General features: G+C 58.8%; 1 protein-coding gene and 3 long non-coding RNA genes across 53 annotated transcripts in view; 3 read left to right on the top strand and 1 right to left on the bottom strand.

Annotated features, from left to right (window-relative positions):
- LOC308055213 overlaps window positions 1-25249 on the bottom strand; it is a 528334-nt gene that overhangs the window by 363274 nt on the left and 139811 nt on the right. The window lies entirely within an intron of this gene.
- LOC308054823 (ubiquitin carboxyl-terminal hydrolase 36-like) lies at window positions 904-9722 on the top strand (the record flags this gene model as incomplete). The annotated part of the gene is made up of 16 exons (XM_080368201.1): window positions 904-965; window positions 1285-1567; window positions 1660-1881; window positions 2642-2752; window positions 3007-3106; window positions 3743-3810; window positions 4230-4300; window positions 4697-4779; window positions 5112-5223; window positions 5523-5663; window positions 5983-6083; window positions 6378-6516; window positions 6785-7465; window positions 8133-8260; window positions 8962-9321; window positions 9593-9722. Coding segments are annotated over exons 1-16 (2733 nt in total), but the record flags the coding sequence as incomplete, so codon positions are not given.
- The window catches only part of LOC308055225, a 28420-nt gene continuing 12896 nt past the window's right edge, over window positions 9726-25249 (top strand). Inside the window, exons 1-2 of the long non-coding RNA XR_013924483.1 lie at window positions 9726-9799; window positions 9835-10100. This is a non-coding gene — a long non-coding RNA (uncharacterized lncRNA). The remainder of the gene's footprint in view (window positions 9800-9834; window positions 10101-25249) is intronic.
- Window positions 10107-12049, top strand: LOC308055217. Its single transcript, XR_013924474.1, has 3 exons — window positions 10107-10664; window positions 10932-11047; window positions 11139-12049. It is a non-coding gene; the product is annotated as an uncharacterized lncRNA (long non-coding RNA).

Here is a 25249-nt window from a genome sequence, read left to right as displayed (position 1 = left end):
GGGCGGTTACCCAGGGACGGAGTCACAGGTGACTGGGCCGAACCCATTGTACGTCACAGGCTTTAGAACGCGACCCGTGGCGTTGCTAAGGTCGCGCAGGTGCCACTGCCCGTCACTCCGCTACAGGACTCTGAACTGGGCAGACGCGTGTGGTGGTGTTAGTGAGCGAGAGGTAGTGCTGTCAGTGCGCGCGTTGTCAGTGGCAGCGGTCAGTGCCCTTCAGGGGGAGTGGTGAGTGCCCTCACTGGGAGTGGTCCCTGCCCTCAGCGGGACTTGTCACTGTCCTCATTGGGGGTGGTCACAACCCTCATTGGGAGTGGTTACTGCCCTCAGTAGGACTCGTCACTGCCCTCATTGGGGGTGGTCACTGCCCTCATTGGGAGTGATCGCTGCCCTCACTGGGAGTGATCGCTGCCCTCATTGGGGGTGGTCAGTGCCCTCATTGGAGGTGGTCACTGCCCTCACTGGGAGTGATCGCTGCCCTCATTGGGAGTGGTTACTGCCCTCATTGGGAGTGATCGTTGCCCTCACTGGGAGTGATCACTGCCCTCACTGGGAGTGATCGCTGCCCTCACTGGGAGTGATCGCTGCCCTCATTGGGAGTGGTTACTGCCCTCACTGGGAGTGATCGCTGCCCTCACTGGGAGTGATCGCTGCCCTCATTGGGAGTGGTCGCTGCCCTCACTGGGAGTGATCACTGCCCTCAGTAGGCGTGCCCTGAAGAGCGGTCAGTGCAGGTGCCCTCAGGGGGAGCAGGCAGTGCCCCCAGTGTGATCAGCGGGAGCGGGCAGCACCCTCAGCGAGAGCGGGCAGCCCCCGGTACAGCCTAGCGCCCCTAGAGCCCGCCCTCCGCTGAGCCCACCCCTGTGGTGGGCAGTCGCGCAAGACCGACGAGCCGGCAGCGGACACGCCCCCGCCCCCGGAGCCAGGCAGTGACACGTGCGTGCGGCGCGGAGACCCAGATGGTGAGTACAGCCGCTGGCTGGGATGGGGAGGGCCCAGCTGCACCGCACGCTCTTGCTCCGCCGGCGGGGCCGGCCGCGGGGCGGGCGCGGCGGGGCGCCGGTACCGGGCGGGGCGCACGTGGCCGTGCGGCGGTGCTCAAGGTCGCGGGCGGCGTCGGGCAGGCCGGCAGTGCGGTGGCGACGGCGGGGCCGATGGGGCCTGCGGGCAGCGTGGCGGCAGGGACCGGCCTGCGGCGGGCCTAGGCCGCGGCCGGTTGCACCGGGAGCGAGGGGGAACGGGCCGGCGCCCTCCCGCTCATCCGCTTATCCGCCCGCCCAGTCCCCACAGCCGGGGCCATCCGACCGCGCCATGACGATCCAGGGGAAGCTGAGGGAGGTGCTGAAGCAGAACCGGCGGAGGCCGAGCGAGGATGGGGATCTGGGCCAGCTGCTGGCCGCCTCGGCCAAGAGGGTGCTGCTGGAGAAAGTCGAGTTCGAACCCGCCAGCCGCGACTTCTCCAGCCAGCTGGAGCTGCTGCGCGGGAAGTACGTGGTGCTCAACGGCGGGGCCGCGGCCGCCGACCACCACGGCAGCCCGGAGAAGACGCCACCCAGCAAGCGGGGTAGGTAGAGAGGGTGAGGGGGCCCTCCTCGCGTCTACGTCCCTGCTGCTCACCACCTCTCTCTCCGCTGCTCACCACCTCTCTCCCTGTAGGCAGGGACGATACCCCAGAAGACCAGGGGGACGGGATCCCCATGCCCCAGAAGGTGCTCTTCCCGATGGAGCGGCTCTCCATGAAGTGGGAGCAGAACTACCGCATCGGTGCCGGACTGTGCAACCTAGGGAACACCTGCTTCCTGAACTCTGTTCTTCAGTGCCTGACCTACACACCACCGCTCACCAACTACCTGCTCTCCAAGGAGCACTCCCACAACTGTGAGTGGGGAGGCCTGGCTCGGTGGGCAGCAGGGCCAGGGCAGCTGCATGGGCAGGGCAAGGAGTGCCTGCCTGTCCTGCTCCCAGTGCTGGGCTCGGCAGCTCTGCACATGGCTCTAGCCGGGGGTGTGTGGGTGTCAGGATGCGCGTTCTCTACTCCCTCCTGCCTGTTTCTCCATCAAGAGCATACAGCTCGCTTTTCCTGGCCGTAGTGGTGTTCCTGAGTTCCTTGTGTCTGGGGAGGCTTTGTTTCTGCTGCATGTGGGCAGGACTAAGATGGGTCCAATGTGGTCCGTTGGCTTCCTGGGGACTGAGCTGGGGGTCCCAAACAGCCCCTGGCTGTGGGGACTGCATGAAAGTAGGGCAGCAGGTGCCCTTTCTGGGTGGCTTTGAAAGGGAGTCCAGTGGGCACAGCTCCAAGCTGTGACCACAAGGAGCATCATGGGCCTTGCAGCCTCATCCATAGGGCTCTGGTGGGATCTGCCCCTCAGGGCTGACCTGTGGGGTCCAGTGAGTAGCTGTGACCTGTTTTCTATCCACATGGATGCTGTTCTGTCTGGGTGGGTTGCAGTGGCTGGGACTGTGCCAGCCATGGTCTCTGTGTGCCCAGGGTGCCCCAAAGCTATACTGTAGCACAGAGCTCATAGGGACAGCTAAGCGTGGCTGAGCTGTGTTGGGCCAGAGATCCCCTGTCCCCTGTCCTGCCTCCAGCTCTCCTGGATTTGACCCTAACATCCTGTTTTCTCCTCTTCTGCTCCAGGTCACCAAGAAGGCTTTTGCATGATGTGCGTTATGCAGAGCCATGTGATCCAGGCTTTTACCAACAGTGGCAACGTAATAAAGCCAGTGTCCTTCATCCAAAACCTCAAGAGTAAGGATGGCTCCCCTCCCTTCCTGTAGCCATGCAGGAGAGCAGGGACTAATGCGGGAGCAGAACCTTTGAGACTGCCAGGGGCTTATGACTTCCTGGGCTATGTAGGGGCTTCCCCCATATCCAGCATAAGTCTGATGTCTGGTTTGGGTTGAGGGGGCTCAAACCCCGGAGTTCCTGTCTCAGGGGAGGGAGGGAGGGCAGGCTGCTCCTGTTGCAGCACATGCTGAGGCTGATTCCTCCCTTTTTTGCAGATTTTACCCAGAACATCTTCGGCAGGCAGGAGGATGCGCACGAGTTCCTGCGTTATACCATTGATGCCATGCAGAAGGCCTGCCTGAATGGCTGTACCAAGTATGTGAGGCTTCTGGCCCATCACTGCTCTCTGCTGTCCCTTTGCTTGTCCCCTGTACCCATGTGAGGGGTCTTTGGGGTGAATGTGTCCCCCAGGTTAGACTTGTAGAGGGAGGTACTGACTCCAGGGGCCTCGGGTGGTTGGCCCAACTCTGCCCCTCTCTGACACAGCTCTGGACTGTTGTCTGCTTTCTCCTGACTCCTCTATGCCAGTATAGCTGTGGTCCTGTCCCCAAGTTCTGAGGCTGCTATGGGTCTGGATCTTTTCCCAATTGCCAAGGAATCCAGGCCTGCTTGCTAGTTCAGCCCCAGCGCTGTGGCTGTGGGTGAGCAGCTTTCCCCTCGGCTCTCTGTCCCAGGAAATTTTCGTTGCCTCTCTCTGCAGTGCCTAGCTCTGAGCTCTGCCCCAGGGTTTCTGCTCCTTCTAGAGGAGGGTGTGCATCAGAGCCTGGTGCCACCCTTTCAGTTTTGGCACTGGGAGAGCAAACTGGCAGAGCAACTTCTCTCTGCCCCTGGAGTTCTGCAGCCCGTCTGCTAGCTGGAGCACGCAGGGGAGCTGTCCCGAGGACACAGTGGTGGCCCGCGGGGGTGGCTGGTGTGAAGGGGTGGTGTGAGATCCAATGCTTCTGTCTCTAGGTTGGATCGCCAGACCCAGGCCACGACACTGATTCACCAGATCTATGGTGGTTACCTGCGGTCCTGTGGTGAGTGCTGGCTTCCAGGTCCTGGGCCTGTGACTCCCAGGGGTGCTCTTTCTCTCAGAGCCAGGCTTAGCAGTTTTCCCAAAATATTTTTACTGCAAGTGCAAATTATCCAGAGCTGCAGCTGGTCAGTCTTGTGGGTCGTGACCCCTGTTGTGGTGGTGGAAAAAGCTGCTGTCTGAGGGTCTCTGGCTCATTGCCACCAGAAAAGGGACCTGTGTTGCCAGCTGTGTAGCAATACTTGCTGTCCTAGCACGTAGTGGAATTGCCAGCCTTCCTCTTTGTCAGGCGGTGAATGCTGGTGCTCACATCCCAGAGCCCAAACTCAGAGAGGAGTAACACTGCAACTGCCTGTGCTATGCTGGGGTGGTGGTGGGTGCAAGCGTTGTGCCAGGGTGTGCTCATTGCTCTTTCTTTTGCAGTGAGGTGCTTGGAGTGCAAGAGCGTGTCGGACACCTATGAACCTTTCCTGGACTTGTCGCTGGAGATCATGGTACTGCAGCAGGGCTGAGGACGGGGAGGAGCTCTGCTCTCATGGGACATATTCCTGCAATTGCATCGTTACTGCTCTCGAGGCTCCTTAACCTGCCAGCATCAAGGCATGGTGCAGACAAGAGGGGAAGCAGCTTCTGTTGTGCTGCCTTCTCTGGCAGAGCAGTGCCCGTCGCCTGAGTGTGGCTGTTGAGGCTCTATGGTGTTGGGGTGCAGCGCAGCCATCCCTCCTAGCATGCTGGGCAGTGCCTAGCTGGTGGCGGGTTCATGAGTTTGGTGTAGTCTGTGACCCTGTGCTTGTGCTCTGTGTTACCTCTTGGAGCCAGTGTCTCAGCAGGGATCTGGGCTGTCATGTGGACAGGCCACTTGTGCCCTGACCTCTCCTCTGCCCTTGCAGGAAGTCACAGACATAACGCGGGCGCTAGAGCTGTATGTGCAGCCAGACATGCTGGGTGGGGAGAATGCCTACATGTGTGACAAGTGAGTGTGTAGGGCTGTGGGTGGGAAGGGTCCTGTGGGTCTGCTGGTGGGAAGAAGGTGGAAAGCCTGCTGCAGCAGGGGAGGGCTTCTCTACCTGCTTCTAGCTAAACTGTGAGGTATGTGGCCATGAAAGCCTGTGATGAAGCCTGCCACTCCTCCATGCCAGTCCGCCCATGAGGAACACCTGGGCCAGAGGACATGGCTGTGGGCAGGTGCCCTGGAGCGGTGCCTGGTGTCAGCAGGGTCATTTCTGTGGGGTTTGTGGTTTGGCCAGGGCTGGCAATCATTTGGGTGGTAGAACAGCTTGAATAGCTCGAGCTCTTTCTGTGCAGATGCAAGAAGAAAGTGTTGGCCAGCAAACAATTCACCATCCACCGACCTTCCAATGTTCTCACAATCTCCCTGAAACGCTTTGCGGATTTTCATGGAGTCAAAATCACCAAGGTGAGTGTTCGGCAATCCAGAGCTTGGGCTGTCTCTTGGCCGGAGGCCCTGCTGCCCAGAGCAGGGTGGGAGGTAGTCCTGTGTGCAGTGCAAGCTCTGCCACTGTTCTGCAGCCCTTCCCCAGCTGTGCAGTGCAGTGGGAGTTTGCCTCATCTTGGCATCTTCCTCACAGTGATCTCTGCCTGGGAGAGCAGGTCCCCCTCCCTTGAGAGATGGGACTCACAGGACAGCTGAGCTGCTCTTGCTGTAGCAAGAAAGCTGTCTGCTGTGCAGGCTCCTGAGGCACCTTCTCCTTGCAGGATGTGGAGTACCCTGAGATCTTGAACATCCGTCCTTACCTGACTCAGAGCAACGGGCATCCTGTCTTGTACAAACTCTATGCAGTGCTGGTGCACTCTGGGTACAGCTGCCACTCAGGGCACTACTACTGCTACGTGAAGGTGAGCCCAGGGCGATCTCTTGGCACCCCCTCTGGGCTGTGGGCTGTGTGCGCTCATGGGTCTCTGCAGTGCGCAGAAAGGAGGGTTCTCAGTAGGTGTGCACAGTGTGGAGCACTGGACTAGGGGGGTGGTGGGGGATACAGGCTGTGCTCTGCTGCAGGAAGCACGGAGCTCTGCTCTCGCAGAGCCCCCTTGCCTGCCCTGGGCCATGTGTGGATTTTGGGGAGAGAAGCTCTGGCAACAGACACTGTACCTGCTGCTCTTCAGGCCACAGGGGTCCTCGGACACAGCCCCGACCCTGTTCTCTCTTCTTCCACAGGCTAGCAATGGGCAGTGGTATCAAATGAACGATAACCTGGTCCGCAGCAGCAACATCCAAGTGGTCCTCAACCAGCAGGCCTACTTGCTGTTCTACCTGAGGTGAGAGCGCCCTCTGCCGCCCAGCCCCTCTGCCCCCCGCTCTCAGCATTTGGGAGGGGGCCGGTAGCGTGTGCGTGGGGGTAGAAAGGAGCTTGGCCCAAGCAGCCGCAATGCCCATGTACATGCTCTGACTCGGAGGAGGGTGGCAGGGAGAGGTCCAGTCCCTTGTCATGGTTTTGCTGTATGACCGCGCCTCCTCAGAGCTTCTGGCTCCTGTTTCCTGTGCGCATCACGGATGAGCGTTCCAGTCGCTCAAACCCTTGCAGTTAACATGCACTTCTCTGCCTTGACCAGAACCCCGAATGCCAGCAAGAACCCAGAGTGGCCCATTGCCAAAGCTGCCTCCGCCCCGCGTGCCAACACTGGTGGCACCTCTGATAAGGTCAAGAAAAGCGTGACCAGTAAGCCCCTGTCTTCACCACTGATGAGACAGGTGAGTCCTGAAAGCTGTCCTTGGCTAGTGCTCCCAGAAGCTGAGAGCTGCTGCCACTCTATGAGGGCAGGCAGACCACAGCTTTGCAGGGAGGTGGGTACACTGCTCTGGATGGGCAGGCACAAGGCAGGACGGTTTCCAGGAGGAATCCTGCTCAGCCAAGGGTCCCTGTGTGGGCCTGGGGAGGGACTGGGAGGGCAGTATCACTCTGTGTCCTTGGCTACTCGAATTCTCTCCTTGCTGAACTTCTCTCTTTCTTTTTGTCTAGAAACCAGGTGTGCAGCCAGTGAAGAAGTGGCTAGGGCTGAAGGAGGTTGGAGTCCCTGTGGCTCGTGGCATGGTTAAGATGGGGCCAAAGCCATCAAACGGAACTGGTAGTCTGAAGCTGCGTGTTAGGTCCCCATCCCCCAAACTGCCCCATAAAGCCAACTCAGCGTTGCCAGGTGATGGGGCCCATAGGTTCAAGAAGCCATGCTCCTTCCGGCAGCTGCTTCCCACACCCAAAGCAGTTCAGGGTTTCTGCAACACCAGCAATGCAAGCAGTGACAAAGTGGAGCTGTCCCAGCAGAGCTCCTCCAAGAGCAAGCAGCCACCTACCTCATCCAAGCTGCTGCTGGAGCCCAGACAGCAGCCCGGGGGCAGTGGGGACATTGCTGGGACCCAGCAGAGGGGCTCCTGTGCCAGCAGTGCTGCCAGCCCAGTGCATGGCACAGTGGAAGAGCAAGCCATAGGGTCCCAGGAAGGCAAGAGCAGAACTACCAGCTTCTGCACCTTTCAAGAAATGAACTGTGACACACGCCTCCCTGCTGGCCCTGGTGCTGAGCCAGCTGTCCCTGAAGACTCCAAGACAGCAAAACTGAAATCCTGCCCATTGACCATCACTGCTCTGGAGCCAGGCAGCACCACATCACCACCACCTGCCAAGAAGCTGGCGCTCTCTCCCAAAAAGGTGAGTCTGAGCCCCTGCCTGGAGACTTCTGTAGGTGCCTCATGCCTTCTGAACAGGGGCTTGTTTTGGAGGCAAGTACAGAGCTAATACTGGCTGTCTTGCTAAGCTGGAGGTAGGTGGGGAGAGCCCCTCAGCCCCAGGGCTGTAGCAGTTGCTCTGCCTTCCGTCTGGGTTGGGGCATGGGGCCAGGCCCCCACTGTTGTTCACATCCCTAAGTGATGCAGAATTAATGGCTCCTGCCTTTTTGCTCAGGACAGAGGGGTGGCTGTGCCAGTCCCTGCAGTGGGGCAGCCTCGCCAGCCTCCTTGGGGTACTGTGTCACCTGGGGCGAGTGGGAGCAGGTGATGCAACAGCTGGAGGGCTGTGGGGTTGCTTCCTCCTTGGGCGGTGGCATGGGACTTGCCCTCTGGGCACTGTTGTGCAGCCAGGACTCAGGATGGTGCACTGGGATTTCTGTTCTTTAAATTTCCTACCTTCTTTTTTTTCCTTTGTGCTTCTAACTGAAAACACTTCTGATTGTTCTTCTACCACCTCCCCACTTCCTCCCCCCCATCTGTGTCTGTTCCCCTCCCCTTTCTCTTGGCTCCCCTTTTAATTTTTTCCTCTTGACTCATGGAAACCTCTTTTCTTTAGACCACCAAGTTTTTATTTATGTCAATAACTACAGGGCAACACCCTGCAGAAGATGAGCAGAAGTGACTGCCACGCACAACCTCACCCACAATCTGCTGACCCCACCAACCTCACGAACAACACCCACCCTGAGTCCACTCCCTCGCCTTTTGGCGAGTTGAGGTAAGCAGTGCCAGTCACTCCCAGGCTCCTGCACGGCAACAAGGCCAGTAGCAGCCTTGGGCTACTCCACGAGGCAACTGTCTGGCATCGAAGCTGGCTGGGGGGGGGAGTGACTTTGTCAGCTGGCTCTCCTGTTCTGCTGGGCTGGTATGGCTTGCTCTGGATCCTAGAAGCAGGGCAGTTTCTCTGACTGTCGGCACAAGGCCAGAGGGAGCTTTGCAGGCTCTGACCACATACTAGTGTCCCGTGGGATCAGGAGGAACCACCCTGGTCTAGATCTTACTCTGGGTCTCCCTTGTATGTAACCACCATTGGCATGTGCTGCAGCAACACTTGCTCTGTCCTAATCCCCCATGGGAAAGTGTGTGCCCTGTGCATGGCTGGTGCTGGGCAGGTGCAGGGTCACTGTATGCACTTGCAGCTGCTGCTCTGAGAGCAGGGTCTGATTCAGATTTCCTGCATGAGATGGTAGCAGTTGGATGTTGTGCTCATGCATCTAGAGGTGTGGAGGAAGAGAGGGGCTCCCACTCCTGACCTGGTGGCTTTCAGATCATGTCAGCCTCTTATTGTCCTTCAGGCTGTCCTTATGCCCCCTCAAAATGCCAAATCCTGAAAAGCCTCTACTCAGCTTCTCAGCTCCCAGCCTCCCTCCTGACTAATGGTTCCACTGCCTGCCCTTCACACCACCTTCCTCCCTGCAGCAGGGGGACGGGGCCTGGCCAGGCCACCACTGGTTCTTCCAGAAAGCAGCGTTTTGGAGCCCGTGGCAGCTCTCGTGCTCTGGCTGTGAAGGGCACGGATGAAGACTCCAGCCCCCCCAGGAAGAAGAGGAAGAAGAGTTTCTCTGGGAAGGGCTTGGTGTCCTTCACATGGAAGGAGGCAAGTGAGGGTCCCAGTGGTGGCCAAGAGGGGCCAAGCTGCCAGGATCTGGAGAAGAGGCCCAAGCAGCAAGTGTCAGGCCGCAGTATTTGCCTGGACATGGAGCCCATCTCCTCCAAGAAGAGGAAGAGGAGTGCAGAGGAGATAGAAGAGCCCTGCTCTGGGATGCTGACCTCCTACAGGTGAGGGGCTAGGGTCATGCGAGAGCACACCCGTGCTCTGCCTGAAGTCAGGCTCCCTGGGTGGTGGTCAGGTGCCTCTTGTCTTTCTGCCAGTGGGACAAGTCTTGCCATGGAGCCAACTGAAGTGCCAGCTTGCTGGGAGTGATTTCACCCCTCCCCAAGTGCAGCACTGGGGTCTGAGTGTCCCTGTATCCTGTTGGCGTGCAGGGAGCTCGAACTTTTCCCCACTCTGGTCTGGCCAGAGCAAGCTGACCCCTTCTGACTTCCCCAGCTCTAGGAGATCTGAGTTGGAGCCTCGGAGGACAAAGCGGCCACGGATCATGGAGGCTAGGGCTGGAGAGAATGAGCACTGCAAGCACAAGTGGAGAACAGCACAGCAGCGTGGTCTAGCCATGAACCAGCTGGTGCAGGAGCGGGCTGGAAACTAGGACCATGCGTGGCAATCAGTTAGCTGAGGGGAATGTGCTCGAGCTTGTAGGTCACGAACCCAGGGAGGACAAGGAGTGTGAATAGACACAACAACTAACACGATGAGGCATGTTTGCAGAGCACAGGGGAGTGGGAGACGGATGGCGCCAAGGAAAGATAACACCTTGTTGTTAATTGCTGGTAGTCAACCACCAATCAGGGATTGCCTAGTATGCAAGGCTTAGCTTCAAGAACCAATTAGTTTAAAACGTGCAGCTTCTGAGAGTCTATAAAACCTCGTGCTTCTGTACAATAAATTGACATTTGCTTGCATCAAGCTGCGTCCCGTCTCTTCATTCGCCGCAAGCTGGGTGGTGTTGGCACCTGCACTGTAGATGACACACCAGTTATGACTGTGTGCCTCCACCATGCCTGGTGCTGGCTGCTTCTCTGCCCATGCAGACCCTCACTGGTGTGCAGACCCTGGAGCTTGCTGGTCCCTGCAGCTGTCTGGTGGTGCCTGTCTCCTGACCCACCTTGGCTGAGGGGGTGCTCCTCTCCAGTCTTGTGGGGATGGGTCCCTTGAGGGGTGAAAATTTATCCTCAGATCCTCCCTGTCCAGGACAGGCGCCAGTGTGCCCAAACACCCTGTGCTGTCCGGACCTTGTTAGTCCTGACAGTGTCTTCTGGGGAGAGATTTGCCTTGGAGATGAAGCAGTGCGGGAGCTCCCTCTGACTTGTCATCACCCCACCTGTTTTTGCAGTGCCAGCATGCACCAAGGACAGCCAGGCTGCAAATGGGTGCAGGTACTACCCAGCTGCCCTGAGCCCTGAGCCCAGCTATGGAGCTGGCACGGCACCCAGGAGCCAGGAGGAGTTCGGTGTGGTGAAAGAGCTGCTCAGGAACTCCTTGGACAAGGCTTATGGCAAAGAAGGTAATCCCTTCTCACCTGGGTTGGCAGCTCCCCTGCCTTGAGCCCTGGATGTGGGCAGAGCCCTCTGTGCTCTGCCAGGGCCTGAGCTCCCCCCAGCACCGTCGGGGGGGGGTGGGGTCTTGGAGCTAGGCAGATGCACCCAGTTGAGGGGCTGCTGGGGGTGCTGGAGTGAGGGGCTCCAGCCTCTGGTCCAGGGTGGGGGCCGTGTGCAGGCAGGTGCAGCAGAGCACAGCGTGGTGCTCCCTGCTGACTGCACTGCTCCTGCAGTCTTGACCTGGAAGGGTGAGATCTCGGCTGTCAGCCAGGATGCCATCCAGGACACAGTGCTGGCCCAGAGTGAGACTGTCATCGATGAGTGGGACAAGCAGTTTGACAGAGGGAAGGTGAGTCCTGGCTGTGTCTTGGGTGGGAGCAGGTGGGAGGCAGTAGGGGACTCTGTGCTCTCACCTCAAAAGCCTTTCTGCCTCTGCCCAGGTAAAGAAGATTAGGGAAGTAAGGTGGGAGCAGAGGAGACAATTAAATCCCTTTCAGCAGTGGGAGAACAAGCACAGCTGCACATCGGGGGTGGCTTCTGTCAAGATGTCACCTTGGTGAGTGAAGCCAGTGTGGCAGGGAGCGGGGTCAGCTGCTGGTAGGGTGCTAATGCTGTTCGTCTCCTCCCAGGTTATGATCTGCATCCACCAACTAGAGCCCAGAGCAGTCCTGGGTCAGGGGCTTGTGGAGAAAACTGTCCTGGGAGCTGCTGGTGGACCTTGCTGCAGGAGGGGAGGATCGGGGGCGCTGGTCCTGCATTATACCCAGGGCCTCAGCCCTGGGGATCATGCTGTAGCTGGGGCCCCCTGTCTTCCCATCTTCCTTGTCTTCCTGTCTTCCTTGCCTTCTCCTCCATTCCTTCCCTCTCTGGGAGCTGCTGTCCCTGCAGCCCCCAGGGTCCCTGTGGGCTGGGGCTGCTTCCCTCCAGCTGAGGAGGAGCCTGTTCAGCTGTGACCTGCCTTGTCCAGGCTCCTCCACCAGCTCCTCTGTGCCAGCAGCCTCTTCTCCCAGCCAGCCTGGAGTTAGACTCGTGCCTGCAATTACCCCTGCTGCTCCGGGTTAACGTGCCCCCGCTGGCCCCTGTGCAGGGGGACGCCAGCCCACGCTGAAGAGCTGGGAGCACCGGGGCTGGGGTTCGTCTCCCGGCCGTGGCCCGGCACGGCTCCAGCCCCTCCTGCCCTTCCTCCTCCTCCTCCCTGCCCAGCCACCCCCTTTCCCCTCCCCCTCGCGCTCGCGCTGGCTGCGGGACGGGTACTGCGGCCGGGACCGCAGACAATAAATTCGTGGTGTTTATGGCTCGGCTCGGCTCGGCTCGGGGGCGGGGCACCGGGGGGGCTGGCCCCGGCAGCTCCCACGTCACGTGACGCTGCCCGTGGTGGCGTCGGCGGCCTCGTCAGGCAGGCGGGTCCGGAGAGGCGGCGGCGGGATGGAGGAGGAGGGCGGCTACAGTCAGTGCGGGGCTGGGGTTGCGCCGCTGGGAACCACCCCCGCCCCACCTGGGCCGGGCCGCGGCGGGGCACGCCGCTCCGGTGCACGGGGCCGCGGGGAGGTGGGGGGGTTCCCCAGTGGAGCAGGGGCGGCTCTGCTGGGCGGGCGGCGTGTTCGGGCCGGGACGCTTCCAGGTGTGAGGCCGGGGCCGGGCGGGCAGGGGCGGTGGGAACTGCGCCCGCAGGTGACGGAGCGGCCGCTCGCCCACGCGTGGCCGCGGCCTTCACGGCATCGGCCGGGCGGGGCCGAGGCGGCGGTGGAGGAAGCGCCGGGAGGAAACCGGCGCCCGCGGGGAGCGGGGCGAGCTGCTGGGGCCTGACCCGGTGGCCCCGGCGCGGCCTCATCCTGCCCGGGGCTCTGCCCCAGCGGCTCCGCACCGCCGGCGCCGCGCTGCCACAGCTCACGGGCCGCCCGCGGGGCCGGCGCTGCCGGGCTCTGGGACCGGCTGCCTGCACGCCTTCCCCGCGCCACTCTCACTTTGTATTCAGCTGCTGCCTCTGAGCACTGTCTGAGTTGAGGCTCCGCAGATCTGTAGGGCAGGCTTGTGCCGGTGGCACCCGTCGAGTGGCTCGCCAGGACTCTGGCTCCAGAGCGCATCTGCCTGGCACAGAAGCGCCCGGTGTGTGCCCAGGGTCCGCTGCCAGGGTGGGCCAAGCAGGGCACCACAGCTCAGGGGCTGCAGGTCCCCTTTCTCGTGCACATGCAGCTTGCTTTCCTGCTTTCTTCCATCCACCGTGTCTGCAGAGTATTCCCGTGCTGAGGAACAGGACTGGGCAGGAAGGTGCTGCCTCTGCCTCAGCCCTCTGAGGCAGGTTCCTGTGGGTCAGCAGGTGGGTTTTCCTTGAGCTTTGCCGAGCAGGTGGCTGAAGCCTGTCTGGCTGAGATCTGAAACCAAGGTTTGGATACTGCAAGCTTTACTGGCAACTATTCTTCCTGGGTGCTGAGGTCACTCAGGCACTGCTGGTGCCAATGAAGCCACTGTTGCTAGCAATGCTGGTTCATGGGCCAGCTTCCTGCCTGCCACAGTTGTGCAGTGCAGCTGATTAGGTGGCTGCCGTTACACCCCAGAAGTGACTTCGCACAGCAGTTTACTGTGCAAGATAAGGTGCAAGTGCCTGGCCCCGCTGGTGTGCGGCCCAGCATGGGTGTTGTTGGATGCAGCCCATTAGCAGGAGAGTACTGCAGGGAGTGATTCTGCGAGCAGCCTCTCGCTGCTTCCTAGAATTGCCTGCAAGGATGTCCTGGGTTGTCTGTCAGCATCAGAAATTGCCTGATCACCATGCTGCGGGGGCCACAGGGCAGCTGCAGGATGCGCAGCACAGCCATCTCCAAATCCCTGCTGCTGTCCCTGTTGCAGGGTCATTGCAATCTGCAGCTGTTCTGAAGCCCTTGAGCTCTGTTGGTTTTGCAGAGGACAGTCTGATGAGGCCTTGGTGTGGTGGGAGCCTGATGGGGAGGCTGTTGCTGGTGGGATTGTGCTGACGCCAGTGTCTGCCTCACAATACGTGGCCCCTCTCCAGCCATCTGCATCAGCAGAGAGCAAATCCCAGGGTGAGCAGCTGGTGGCACAGATGTGGGCTCCCCCCACTCCTGCCGGGGTGCGGCCCCACGCTTCCGCCCCCTTCCCCCCATCTCCTTGTGGGGACTGAACCCATACCTGGATTGGAGCTGACCAAGCACGGTGGTGCAGGAGCAAAGGCCTCTGAATGGCAGGGCAGTGGTGTTGCACTGGGGAACCAGCCCAGCTGCTCTTGACATGCAGCACCGGTGAGCAGCTGTGGGGAGCACAATCCCATCCCAGCACTACCTCCTGTGCTGGGCCCTGTGTTGGCTCAGACCTGGCCCCTGGGTGAGGGGGACTGGGCAGCACTGGTAATCCTGCTGCACCCAAGGGATTACTGCTCACTCTGTCTTGGGGGATTAAGGGATTTCGCTAAGCTGGGTTGATGCAGTCTCCTGCAAAGCAGCTTGTGCCGGGGGGGGGCTCGCTGTCTGGGGCACGATGGCCAGTGCCACGGGGCGGGGTGGTCCATGTGAGTTGTGGGAGATCCCCAAAGGAGGGTATGCTGTCAGGTCCCCTGGCAGGCTGGGGGTCACCGCCCGGGGGGAATCCCTGCCCTCTCCTTGCTGCCAGCCTGCACAGCCCTGTTCTGCCAGCAGGCCCTGGCAGGCCCCTGGGCACGGAATCAGCTGTTTTGGAGGCAGCTTGGGACTGCGGTGTGCACCAAGGGGACCAGGGCCGGAAGGCATGCTGCCAGGGGAGCTGCTGGTGATGCACCAGCCCTTTCTCTGGTGTGGTATGGGGTGAGCTGGGGCAAGTCACTGGGCCCATCTTGGGGGGCAGCTCTTCCACAGAGCAGGAGGCTCCCAGGTTAAAGACACAGGGACAGTGTGGTGATAGCAGTGGGCCTGGAGAGCAGAGCCAGGGGCCCGGGACGGCAGGGCTCAGGCAGTGCAGCACTGAGCAGAGGCAATTAGCCCATTCCTCTGCTGAGATGTTTGGGAGCAGAGAATGATCAGTCATATTGCTGACACTCAGCAGTTACGCATCAGGGACGCAGCAGGGCCTGCGTCTCCTGGAGTGGCTGTTTCAGCCCGTCTGTGTGCTGGGCAGTAGGGCTGGGGTCGGACATTTCTGCTCTGGGCCTGAGGCTGGAGGGAGGCTGCTCTCTGGGGCCCTGCTTTCTGGCAGGCAAAAGATCAGGGCTCAGAGCCATGGTTAAGGTGACCCCAGGGTGTTTGTGAACACTCTGCCTGACCTGAGCAGGGTGTGAAGATCAAGCTGCACGTCCAGGTCGCTTAACATGGGACGTGCTGCCTGGCCCTGCTTCGGGGTGGCTGGAGCACCCATGGGTGCCCTTGCCACGTGGGGGTTGGTTCAGGCCTGGGCAGGTGCTTGCCACATCACGTGCCCAGATCAGCCTCCCTGGCTCCTCTCGCCTGCTCTTTTGCTTCCTGGCAATGCAGCAATCACCACTTCAGCCTCTGGCAAAGGGGAAGTAGCATCAAAACCAGAAGGTCGGTCACATCAGCAGAGAGTGCCTGGCTGCCCTCGTGAGCCTGAGAGCTGCCCTTCTGCATCTTTCCTCCTGTCTCCAGTTATACGGCTTGTGGGCGCCAAGGTCCCCTTCTGCCTTGCACCCTCCTGCCTGCCAGGGCGGCTTCCTCCCAGGGCGCCCTTCCCTGCTGCCTGCCTCATCAGGGCTCTTGCCTGCCTGGCTTGGGTTTCTCCTAGCTCAGCACGTCCCCGTGCTTGCCGGCGCAGGTGAGCAGAGCTTGCTGGCTCCTAGCAACCAAGATTTGGCAGCCAAGTTGTCCGTGGGGTGCTGCCTCGTGCCCCAGCAGGCTCTAGGGTTTGTTACTCATGGCCGTGCCCTACACTCGGGGATTGCTCCTGCTTTAAGGGAAAGAGCTGTCAGTCCGGTTTGGATTCACTCAGCACCTGTGGGGCTGGGGAACACAGGTGCTGCAGGGCAAGAGGGCTGTGCCTTCCCCCCAGCTCCACAGCTGGGTCCGAGGCTGGGATCCTGGGGCAGGACTTCCCCAGTTCCCAGACCCCAGGACCGCAGCAGAGCGGGAGGCATCTCCATTGCCACCAGGGCATGCCTGGAGCCCAGCCATCTGACCGGCATTGCCGGAGGACTGGCAGGAGGCGCAGCAGGCTTGCCCGTGCACAGCACGCGGGGCAGGCTGAGCCTGTCGGGGCTGTGCTGGGACTGGTGCCCGGGCCCTGCACCCCACAAGTGGGAGCCGTGGCAGCACCCCCTGCTCCCCAGGCCTCGCCAGAGCCGCCTTGTCTCTTGGTGCACCTTCCTTTATGCAGTGCTGGTTGCTACGCGACCGTCGGCTCCCGATGCTTAATGCTCTAATACGGAGAGATAAAACAGCTCTAAAAATACCCCGCTGCTGGCCCTCTGCGGGGGCAAGGGGGCTGCTGGGGGCAGGCAGCCCGGGGCGGGGGGGCTGCTGGGGAGTTCCCAAACTCCTTGTCCTCTAAGTGGCTTTGAGCCGCCGGCCAGAGCGGAGCATCGGGAGCGGAGCGGGCTGGTGTGCAGGCAGGGAGCGGCGGGGATTGGCTGGGGCTGCTGCGTGGGCTCCCGCAGCTGGAGCTCCCCTGCCAGAGCCGCCTTCCCTGGCTCCAGCCGGAGTGGGGGGTCCTCCGGCTCCCCTGCCTGCACCCTGCCCGCAGGCCCCGACATGGGGGAGCCTGCTGCTCAGCCACACGGCACCTACCAGGCCTCTGCCTGCTCCTGCCTGCCCTGCTGGAGCTGCTGGTGTCCTGCACGGGACCTCCGCAGCATGGGGACGGTCAGCGAGCTCTGTGCCTCCAGCTTCCAGGCCTTCCTTTGCCCCTCAGTGGCTGCCAAGGCAGGTAGGTGCTTCATGCCCTTCCCTCTGCTCACTGCAGGGTCCCCATTGCCCTGGCAGTCACGGCAGTGCCTGTGGCTCCAGCTCCATATGGTTCTTGCTGGCAGTGGCACAGAGAGTCCTCGCTGTCTCGCCACCTCTGTCCCCCGCACACTACCAGCCTACCCAGGCTCAGGCCTCTGCAAGCACTGAGCCCCAGCAGGACAGCTGAGCACTGGGCTACCTTGCGTGGCATTGCCCTGCACCGGTGCCCGGTGCCATGCTGGGGTGGGGGGTGCTTGGGAACTGGTGGCAGCAGCGGCTGGGAGGTTGCACGCAGCCTGGTCCTTACCTTGCCCCTTGTCTTCCTGCCCTGGGCGATGCGTGAGCACTTGGCCACCCTCGCTGCTGTAAGGGCAGCTCAGGGCAGCACTGTCAAATGGAGATCTGTGTGGGAAAGCCCAGTGCCTGCTGCACTGGCGATGCTGTTGAGGGTTGGCCGCCTGTGTGAAATGCTGCTGTCTGTGAGTTCCTGCCTGAGCATGGGACTAGGTGTGGCTGTGTGGTGGGGCATGGGGCTGTGAGACCTTCTGTGGCCAGCCCTGTGCCGTGGGCATTGTTCCTCCTGAGGCCCAGCACAGTGAGCGGAGTGGAGAGCAAGCAAGGTCCCTGCCAGGCTGTGCTCCCAACACCAGCACAGTGCTCAATGTGTGTGCATGTGGCTGAGCCAGTGCTCGCCCAGCTGCACTGTGAGTCAGGGGTCTGTGCATGGGGAGCGTGGCAGCCTGGAGCTGCCAGGAAGCGAGGCAGCAGCTGTGGATGAGGGTTCCCTGCCAGGCTCTGTGAACAGGGAGCAGGGCTGACAGGCAGGGCTGCACAGAAACAGGACGAGGCCCCTGGCTGGCTCTGGATGCAGGGTCCGGCTACCTGGGAGGGTCTTTGCTGGAAGTGTCTGTCCCCAAACTCTTCTCCTGACGCACCTCAGCTGTCGGTAGGGAAGGATGGGGCTAACGCAACCCAGGATGCACACACAACACGGTGAAAACAGGATGTGGCGCGCTGAGACGGGCAGGAAGCTTCTTAGGGCCCCATGGGCCCCCGAGCCATGGGGCATAGTGGGAGCAGGCAGTGGCACCCCACAGCAGAGCCCAGCAGCAGCCGCTGGCAGCACCCTGAGCTCATCCCCATGGTCTACCTAAACTCTGCCCTTTGCTCCTCGAGCGCAGCCGGGTGCAGGTGCAGCGTGGGCTGGTGGGAGGACTGGCTACTGCTGCAGCACAGCTGTGGGCCAAAGACAATGTGAGACTTCCGAAGCTCTCCCTCCCTTTGCTCCATTGACGGTGTTCTGGGTGCTGCTTCTCCATCTCGTGCTGCTGAGCAAGATTTAGCTGAGTCAAGGTGGCCGAGGCTCATGCAGCCTCTCCAGGCAGCTGACAGCGGGACAGGGATGTGCTGGGGTTTTGCTCCTGCTGCAGGCATGGCCTTGCAAGCCCCAGACTGTGCCACACAGTGGTCCTGTACTGAGCAGTGGGGTCTGTACAGGCACCCAGAGCAAAGGGCCAAGGTAGTGGGGAGCAACTTCCCATGAGGACCAGCATCACCCCTGGTCCCAGTTGTGGTCCCATCCGCCAGTGTGAGCTGCTGTGGAGTCTGCAGAGGGCAGCTGGCACTGGTGGTCCTCACAGCCCTCCCAGTCCTGCCTGGAGCTCAGTCCTTACAGCCTGAGCACGACCTGGACCTGCAGTGGGGGATTCTGGCAGATCTCCAGGGGAGCTGCGGGGCAGGGCCGGGGCTCTGCTGGGAGGGGGTGACCCCAGCTGGTGAAGGGGAAGGGACCCCAATGTTGCAGTGAGCTCAAGATGTGCTGGGTCAAGTGTCCTGGCAGCCTCCAAGGAAGGAATGACAGAGCCAGCCCCCAGTACCTGCCTGGCTGGGACCCCAACACATCATGTCCCCTGACCCAGGGGCCGAGAAGGGGGAGCAGTGTGCTGGCTGCCCTGTTTCCCCTCCTGGCTGGGAGCAGAGGAGTTAAGGTGCTGGCAGCCCTGGGCTGGTGGTGGCAGGAGCAGGGTGTTGAGGCTCCTGCCGAGGCCAGGATGACGCCCAAGCAGCCTTGGAGCTCATTGGCCTGGCATGGCCCTGGCACAGCCCGGGAAGCACCCGGGTGGGCAGGTGTCTGCGCCCTGAAACAGCAGCACCTCTCTGGAGCGATGGGCAGCAGGGGCATGGCTGACAGGGCCTGCCAGGATGGTGCTCAGGGCAGAGGGCAACGGTGAGCTCAGCCCGGGAGTTCAAGGAGGCTAGTGGGGCCAAGATGAGGGGGAGGCAGGGGGGCAGCTCCACGCTGCCCCACTCCTGTGTCACCCACTGTGCTAGCTTGTCTTAGGGCAGTGGGGTGGGAAGCAGAGGGCGCGAGCATGGCTTCCGTGTATCACAGGGTGCTTTGCTTTGGGTATGGTGGGAGAGGGGGAAGTGCTGCTGCTCCCAGTTGCCACAGACCCCAGGGAGCCTGGGACGGATGGACAAATCCTGTCGGTGCCCCTTGCTGCCCTCCTGCTGCTGCTGCTTCCCGGCCCCCTGCACCGGGACCCCATGCTCACAGGGAGCATACGCCAGCACTGGGATCAGCATGCGGTGGGTCGCTGTGCCCCAGCTCCTGCGCCAGGCTGAAGCCAGAGCAGCCAAGCGCCTGCCTCAGCCTCCCCATCCCCGCAGCACCACTCTGCTGCCGTGAGTCTCGCCAGCCTCTTGGGATCTGCTCAGGCTCTGCTCGGCACGGCGAGGCGGGTGCTGTGTGGAGTGCCAGGGAAGGGTTAACGCCCTCTTCCTTTCCCAGAAAAGCTCTTGCGTCTGGGGTTTCTCTTCCTCTGGCTGCTGCTGACATGGCTGGGCCGGTGTCACGAGTGCTTGCCCTTCCCCGCAGCAGCGCAGGCTAGGAGGGACCTTCCCAGGCTCCGGTACAGACCCGCTGGCCGCCTCTGCCCTGCAGAATCTCATCCTCTGCTACACCTGCCCTGGGGCCTGCCGAGACCCCTGCCCGCTCGCAGCTGGGCAGTGGGAGGCAGCGCTGCTCCTGCCTGGGCTCCCTTTGCTCTGGTTCCACCCGAGGCCGGCTTGCCTCAGGGCATGTCCAACCTTGGCACCGAATTTCACCTTCCCTGCGGCCGCAGTGTTGGGAGGGTCCTGCAGCACATGCTGCTGCTTGAGGATTTGGAGGTTTTGTGTCTGGCAATGGGCTTGCGATGCAGCTTGGCCCTCCTGCAGCAAGCCCGGGCTTGCAGTGTGTCCTGGGTGCCGGGCAGGAGGGGCCGGGCACCTGCGGGGACGGCACTGGGGTGTGCATATGGTGCTTGGATGTATTGATAAGGCAAGGCCTCTGGTATTTCAAGTTTACATAACTTTTAGCCCTGTTGCCGTGAGCGGGGTTGTCTGGTTCGTACTTGCTGGTGTCAGAGACTGAAAAGATTGGGAAGTGTTGCTGTCGTGTCTGAAGGTATGGTGTCGCAAGGCAAGGTTGCTCCAACCTTGGCAGTGGGGGAACTTTGTGAAGGAGGAAACTTGTCAGAAAGCCTGAGCGGAACCAGGGAAGTGCTGAGTCCAGAGATTTGGTTCATGTGATCACCATTGCCCCAGGGGCACGTGCAGCTCCCACTGAGGAGGCAGCAGCAGCTCTGGGAGGAACCGTGCATGGTTGAGGACAGTGCTAGTCTGAAGGCATGCTTTGTCCCTGGGTGCTGGTATGGGGCAGGCAGCCATGCTGGGGACACTCTGGGTGAGTCTGGGCTGGTGGCAGTGGTGGCTTGGAGTCCATGGTCATGGTGGCACGCAGGGCCTTGGCAGAAGGGAGCGGGAACGTTTGGGGAAGGAGAGGGCAGTGGCAGTGCCTGTCCCCAGCACCACGGGGTGTGTGGGTAGGAGGCAGCCTGAGGGCCGAGCCAGAAGCTGCTGCTGCCACCTCCCTTGGGGAGAGTGCTCTGGAGGGACAGTGCTTTGGTGTTCTCATGGGTGACCTTGGAGTTGTGTGCAAGGGAGCTGGTGGGACCCACTGGCAGAGGTGTGAGGCGCAGGCAGTAGGCAAGGGCTGGCAGCGCTGCTGGAGTGAATGTGGGTAACCCTGGGGACAGGAGGGAACAGGAATGGGATGCCATGTCACTGCAGAGTGGGAGGTCATGCACTGGGGAGCACTGGGCATGTTGCAGGAGCTGTGGGACTCGGGAGCAAGGAGGGGCATGCGGTGGCCCCAGGCTTGATCCTTGGGAGGGTGTGCCTGGCTCCCGCAGCGTGACAGGGAGGTGTAGATGTCATGGCACACAGGCGAGGTTTATCAAGAGGATGTGCCAGCTATGGGCGCTGGCTTGGAAAAATGGATTGAGCGCAGAGGGGGCTGTAAGGACAGCCAGGAGCTGTTTTTTGTTTGGGACTGACCCGGTGCAACAGAGCAACCCTCCAGATCTATGTGGAACTCATGCCATGGGGCACAGCAGAGCTACCCTGCCACAGGAGGGACTGGGACAGACAACAGCACCAGTCCAGCCAGGGTAGAGTGGAGTTAAACAGGACTTGGCAGGGCCAGGGCCAGCAGGAGGATCGCTGGAGCTGGTCCAGGGGCCATGCTGGTCCTCTCTGCCCGAACTACCCAGCCGCCTCGGGCTGAATCAGCTGGAACTGGCGGTGCCCAGTTACTCCACTGCCCAGTTACCCCACTGCAGCCACTGCTTGGCGGGGCGATGCCCTGGCTCTCGCATTCCTCGCATGCCATCGGTGGCACTTAGCTGCTGCGTGGGGCCAGGGATGCTGATCGCCAGCCCTGCTCCCCCGGGCACCCAGCAGCTCCATATCCCAGCTCCTGACAGGCCCCAGGCTGCTGGCCGGGAGCAGAGACTGTGCCTGGAGCCTGGCAGGGACAATTCCCATGGCGACGCATGCTGACCTGACCATGTCTCTGCTCAGTGCCCAGTGACCTGACCCCAGAGGAGTGCCAGGAGCTGGAGAACATCCGACGCCGCAAGCAGGAGCTGCTGGCCGACATACAGGTGTGATGCTGAGGGCCACTGCCCGCACGTGCAATCCCCCTGTCCTGAACGCAGCTGTCCCCTGGGAGGGAGGGGACAATCTCCCTGCCTGTGTCACTAGGCAGGGTCCCTGCAGCCCTATCCAGGGTCCCTTGCCCCGCTGTAGGAAAGGTGAGGCAGGGAGGAGAGGCTGCCCTGGCTGGGGATGTCTGTAACAGCCATGAGATTGGGGTGCAGCACCGCAGACCTGCAGAGCCTGTGCAGGAGCAAGCCCAGGCAGGGCTGTGGGTCGGGTTTGTGCTCCCGTCCCCTTTCCTTGCCAGCCCCTGGCTCCTCGCATCCCATGGGGGCTCTCATGGACCTTTTGGGGCAGAATATAGAGCTACTGGAACTGCAGGGCAGGGTGGGCTGGGCCGGCGGGGTGAACGCCAGCGGCTGCTGCAGGGAGCCCATGACCTGCTTGCCCAGTGGTGCTGCCTCTGCAGGGCCCCAGGGCTGGGGAGAAGGTCCCAGTGGGGCATGTGGGCCTGGGCTGGCAGCTGACCTGCCCTGCAGCCATGGCTTCTCCTTGTGCCCTGTGTGCTTGTGCCATTCCCTGTGGACTGGGGCACCGGCGTCTCCGTACCAGCCCCTCCCTGGCACAGGCAGGGACTGTGTTTCAGGGCCAGGCCACTGCCCTGGCAAGTGACTGCGAGGTCAGTGCTCATCTGGGACGCTTGTCAGTCATGTCCCTGATTAAGGCAGCAAAGGCTAATTATTGCCATATGCTGGGCATGATCTAAAGGGATCAGGGGGAAATTTTGTTAAACTCTGAATCTCTTCCTTCCTGTACACTCAGAGCATGGCGAAGGTGCAGGGGGATTAGCAGCCAGGTGCAGCCAGCCCCTCTGCAAGTGCCCCCCCCCCCCCGAGCTGGCTCAGTCCCAGGGCAGCCCGCGGGTGGGAAGGGGGGCGGGAAGGAGTGGCTTTTTACCCATGACTTTTTTGTGAGACAAGTCTCACAGGTAAAAAAAGTCTCATGGTTAAAAGGCTCATGGGTGAAAAGTCTCAGAGGTAAAAATAGTCTCACGGGGAAAAATTCTCTTGGGTAAAAAGCCTCAAGGGTAAAAATTCTCATGGGTAAAAAAAGTCTCCCGGGTAAAAAGTCTGACGGGTAAAAGAAATCTCACAGCTACCAAGTCTCACGGGAAAAAATGCCTTACGAGTAAAAACATCTGACGGGTAAAAGAAGTCTCAAGGGTAAAAATCTCTCATGGGTAAAATATCTCAAGGGAAAAAAAAGTCTCATGGGTAAAAAGTCTCACAGGTAAAAAACGTCTCACGGGCACAAAAAGTCTCAAGGGTGAAAAGTCTGATAGGTAAAAAAAGTCTCACAGGTAAAAAAGTCTCACGGGTAAAAAAAGTCTCACACGTAAAAGAAGTCCGACAGGTAGAAAAGCCTCACAGGTAAAAAAAGTCTCATGGGTAAAAAAGTTTATCAGGTAAATAGTATCACGGGTAAAAAAACTCTCCCGGGTAGAAAAATTCTCATGGCTAAAAAGTCTCACAGGTAAAAAAAGTCTGACGGGTAAAAAGTCTCACGGGAAAAAAAGCCTGGCGAGTAAAAAAATCTGATGGATAAAAAAGGTCTTATGGGTAATAAGTCTCACGGCTAAAATGTCTCACGGGTAAAAAGTCTCACGGGTAAAAATTTTCCTGGTAAAAATGTCTGACGTGTAAAAAAATGTCTGACAGGTAAAAAAAGTCTCACAGGTAAAAAAGGTCTCACGAGTGAAAAAAGTCTCACGGGTAAAAGAAGTCTTGGGTAAAAAGTCTCACAGGTAAAAAAAGTCTCACGGGTAAAAAAACATCTGACGCGTAAAAAAACAAAGTCTCAGAGGTTAAAAGTCCCATAGGTAAAAAATGTCTCACGGGAAAAAAAGCCTGATGAGTCAAAAAAGTCTGATGGGTAAAGAAATCTCATGGGTAAAAACTCTAACGGGTAAAATAGTCTCACAGGTAAAAAATGTCTCACGGGTAAAATAAATCTCACGTTTAAAAATTCTCGCGTGTAAAAAAAGTCTCATGGTTAGAGAAGTCTTACTGGTAAAAAAACTCTCAGAGGTGGAAAAATTCTCATGGGTAAAAAGCCACACAGGAAAAAACGTCTCTCGGGTAAAAAAAGTCTCACGGTAAGAAAAGTCTCAGGGGCCACAAAAGTTCACGGGACAGTAGTATCACAAGTAAAAAAAGTCTCATGGGTAAAAAAAGTCTCAAGAGTAAAAAGTCTCATGGGGAAAAATGTCTCATGGGTAAAAAGTCTCACGGGTAAAAAAAGTCTCTAGGGGTAGATAAATTATCACGCGTAAGAAGTCTCAGGTAAAAAAAGTCTCACAGGTAAAAAAAGTCTCAGAGGTAAGTAGTGTCACGGGTAAAATGTCTGACGAGTAAAACGTCTGACGGGTAAAACAAATCTCACGGGTAAAAGGTCTCGCAAGTAAAAAAAGTCTCATGGTTAAAATTCTCATGGGTGAAAAGTCTCACAGGTAAAAATAGTCTCACGGGTAAAAAGCCTCAAGGGTAAAAATCCTCATGGGTAAAAAAAGTCTCACGGGTAAAAAGTCTGACGGGTAAAAGAAATCTCACAGCTACCAAGTCTCACGGGAAAAAATGCCTTACGAGTAAAAACATCTGATGAGTAAAAAAAGTCTCAAGGGTAAAAACTCTCATGAGTAAAATATCTCACGGGAAAAAAAAGTCTCACGGGTAAAAGAAGTCTCAGGGGAAAAAGTCTCACAGGTAAAAAAAGACTTTTTTTACGCATCAGACTTTTCACCCTTGAGACCTTTTTTACCCGTGAGACGTTTTTTACCTGTGAGACTTTTTCCCCATGACTTCTTTTACACATGAGACTTTTTTTACCTGTGAGACTTTTTACCCGCGAGACTTTTTACCCGTCAGACTTTTTTTACCTGTGAGACTTTTCTACCTATCAGACTCTTTTCACCTGTGAGACTTTTTACCCATGACCTTTTTTACCCGTGAGAATTTTTTTACCTGTGTGACTTTTTACACATGAGAATTTTTCCACCTCTGAGAGTTTTTTTACCCTTAAGACGTTTCTAGCCATGAGACTTTTTTTACCTGTGAGAACTTTTAAACAAGAGATTTAGTTTACCCATGAGACTTTTTAAGCATGAGACATTTTTCCCCATGAGACTTTTTACTCATCAGACTTTTTTTACCCATGAGACTTTTTTTACTTGTGATACTACTGTCCCGTGAACTTTTGTGACCCCTGAGACTTTTCTTACCGTGAGACTTTTTTTACCCGAGAGACTTTTTTTACCTGTGTGACTTTTTACCCATGAGAATTTTTCCACCTCTGAGAGTTTTTTTACCAGTAAGACTTCTCTAACCATGAGACTTTTTTTACACGCGAGAATTTTTAGATGTGAGATTTATTTTACTCGTGAGACATTTTTTACCTGTGAGACTTTTTTACCTGTTAGAGATTTTACCCATGAGATTTCTTTACCCATCAGACTTTTTTGACTCATCAGGCTTTTTTTTCCCGTGAGACATTTTTACCGTTACAGGTTTTTACCCATAAGGCTTTTTTTACCCATCAAACTTTTTTACCCATGAGACTTTTTTTACCTGTGAGACATTTTACCTGTGAAACTTATTACCCGTGAGACTTTTTTTACTCGTCAGACTTTTTTT

The sequence above is a fragment of the Falco punctatus genome, assembly GCF_963210335.1.
Source record: "Falco punctatus genome assembly, chromosome: 18".
NCBI lineage: Eukaryota > Metazoa > Chordata > Aves > Falconiformes > Falconidae > Falco > Falco punctatus.
This window is presented reverse-complemented; position numbering and strand designations above follow the sequence as displayed.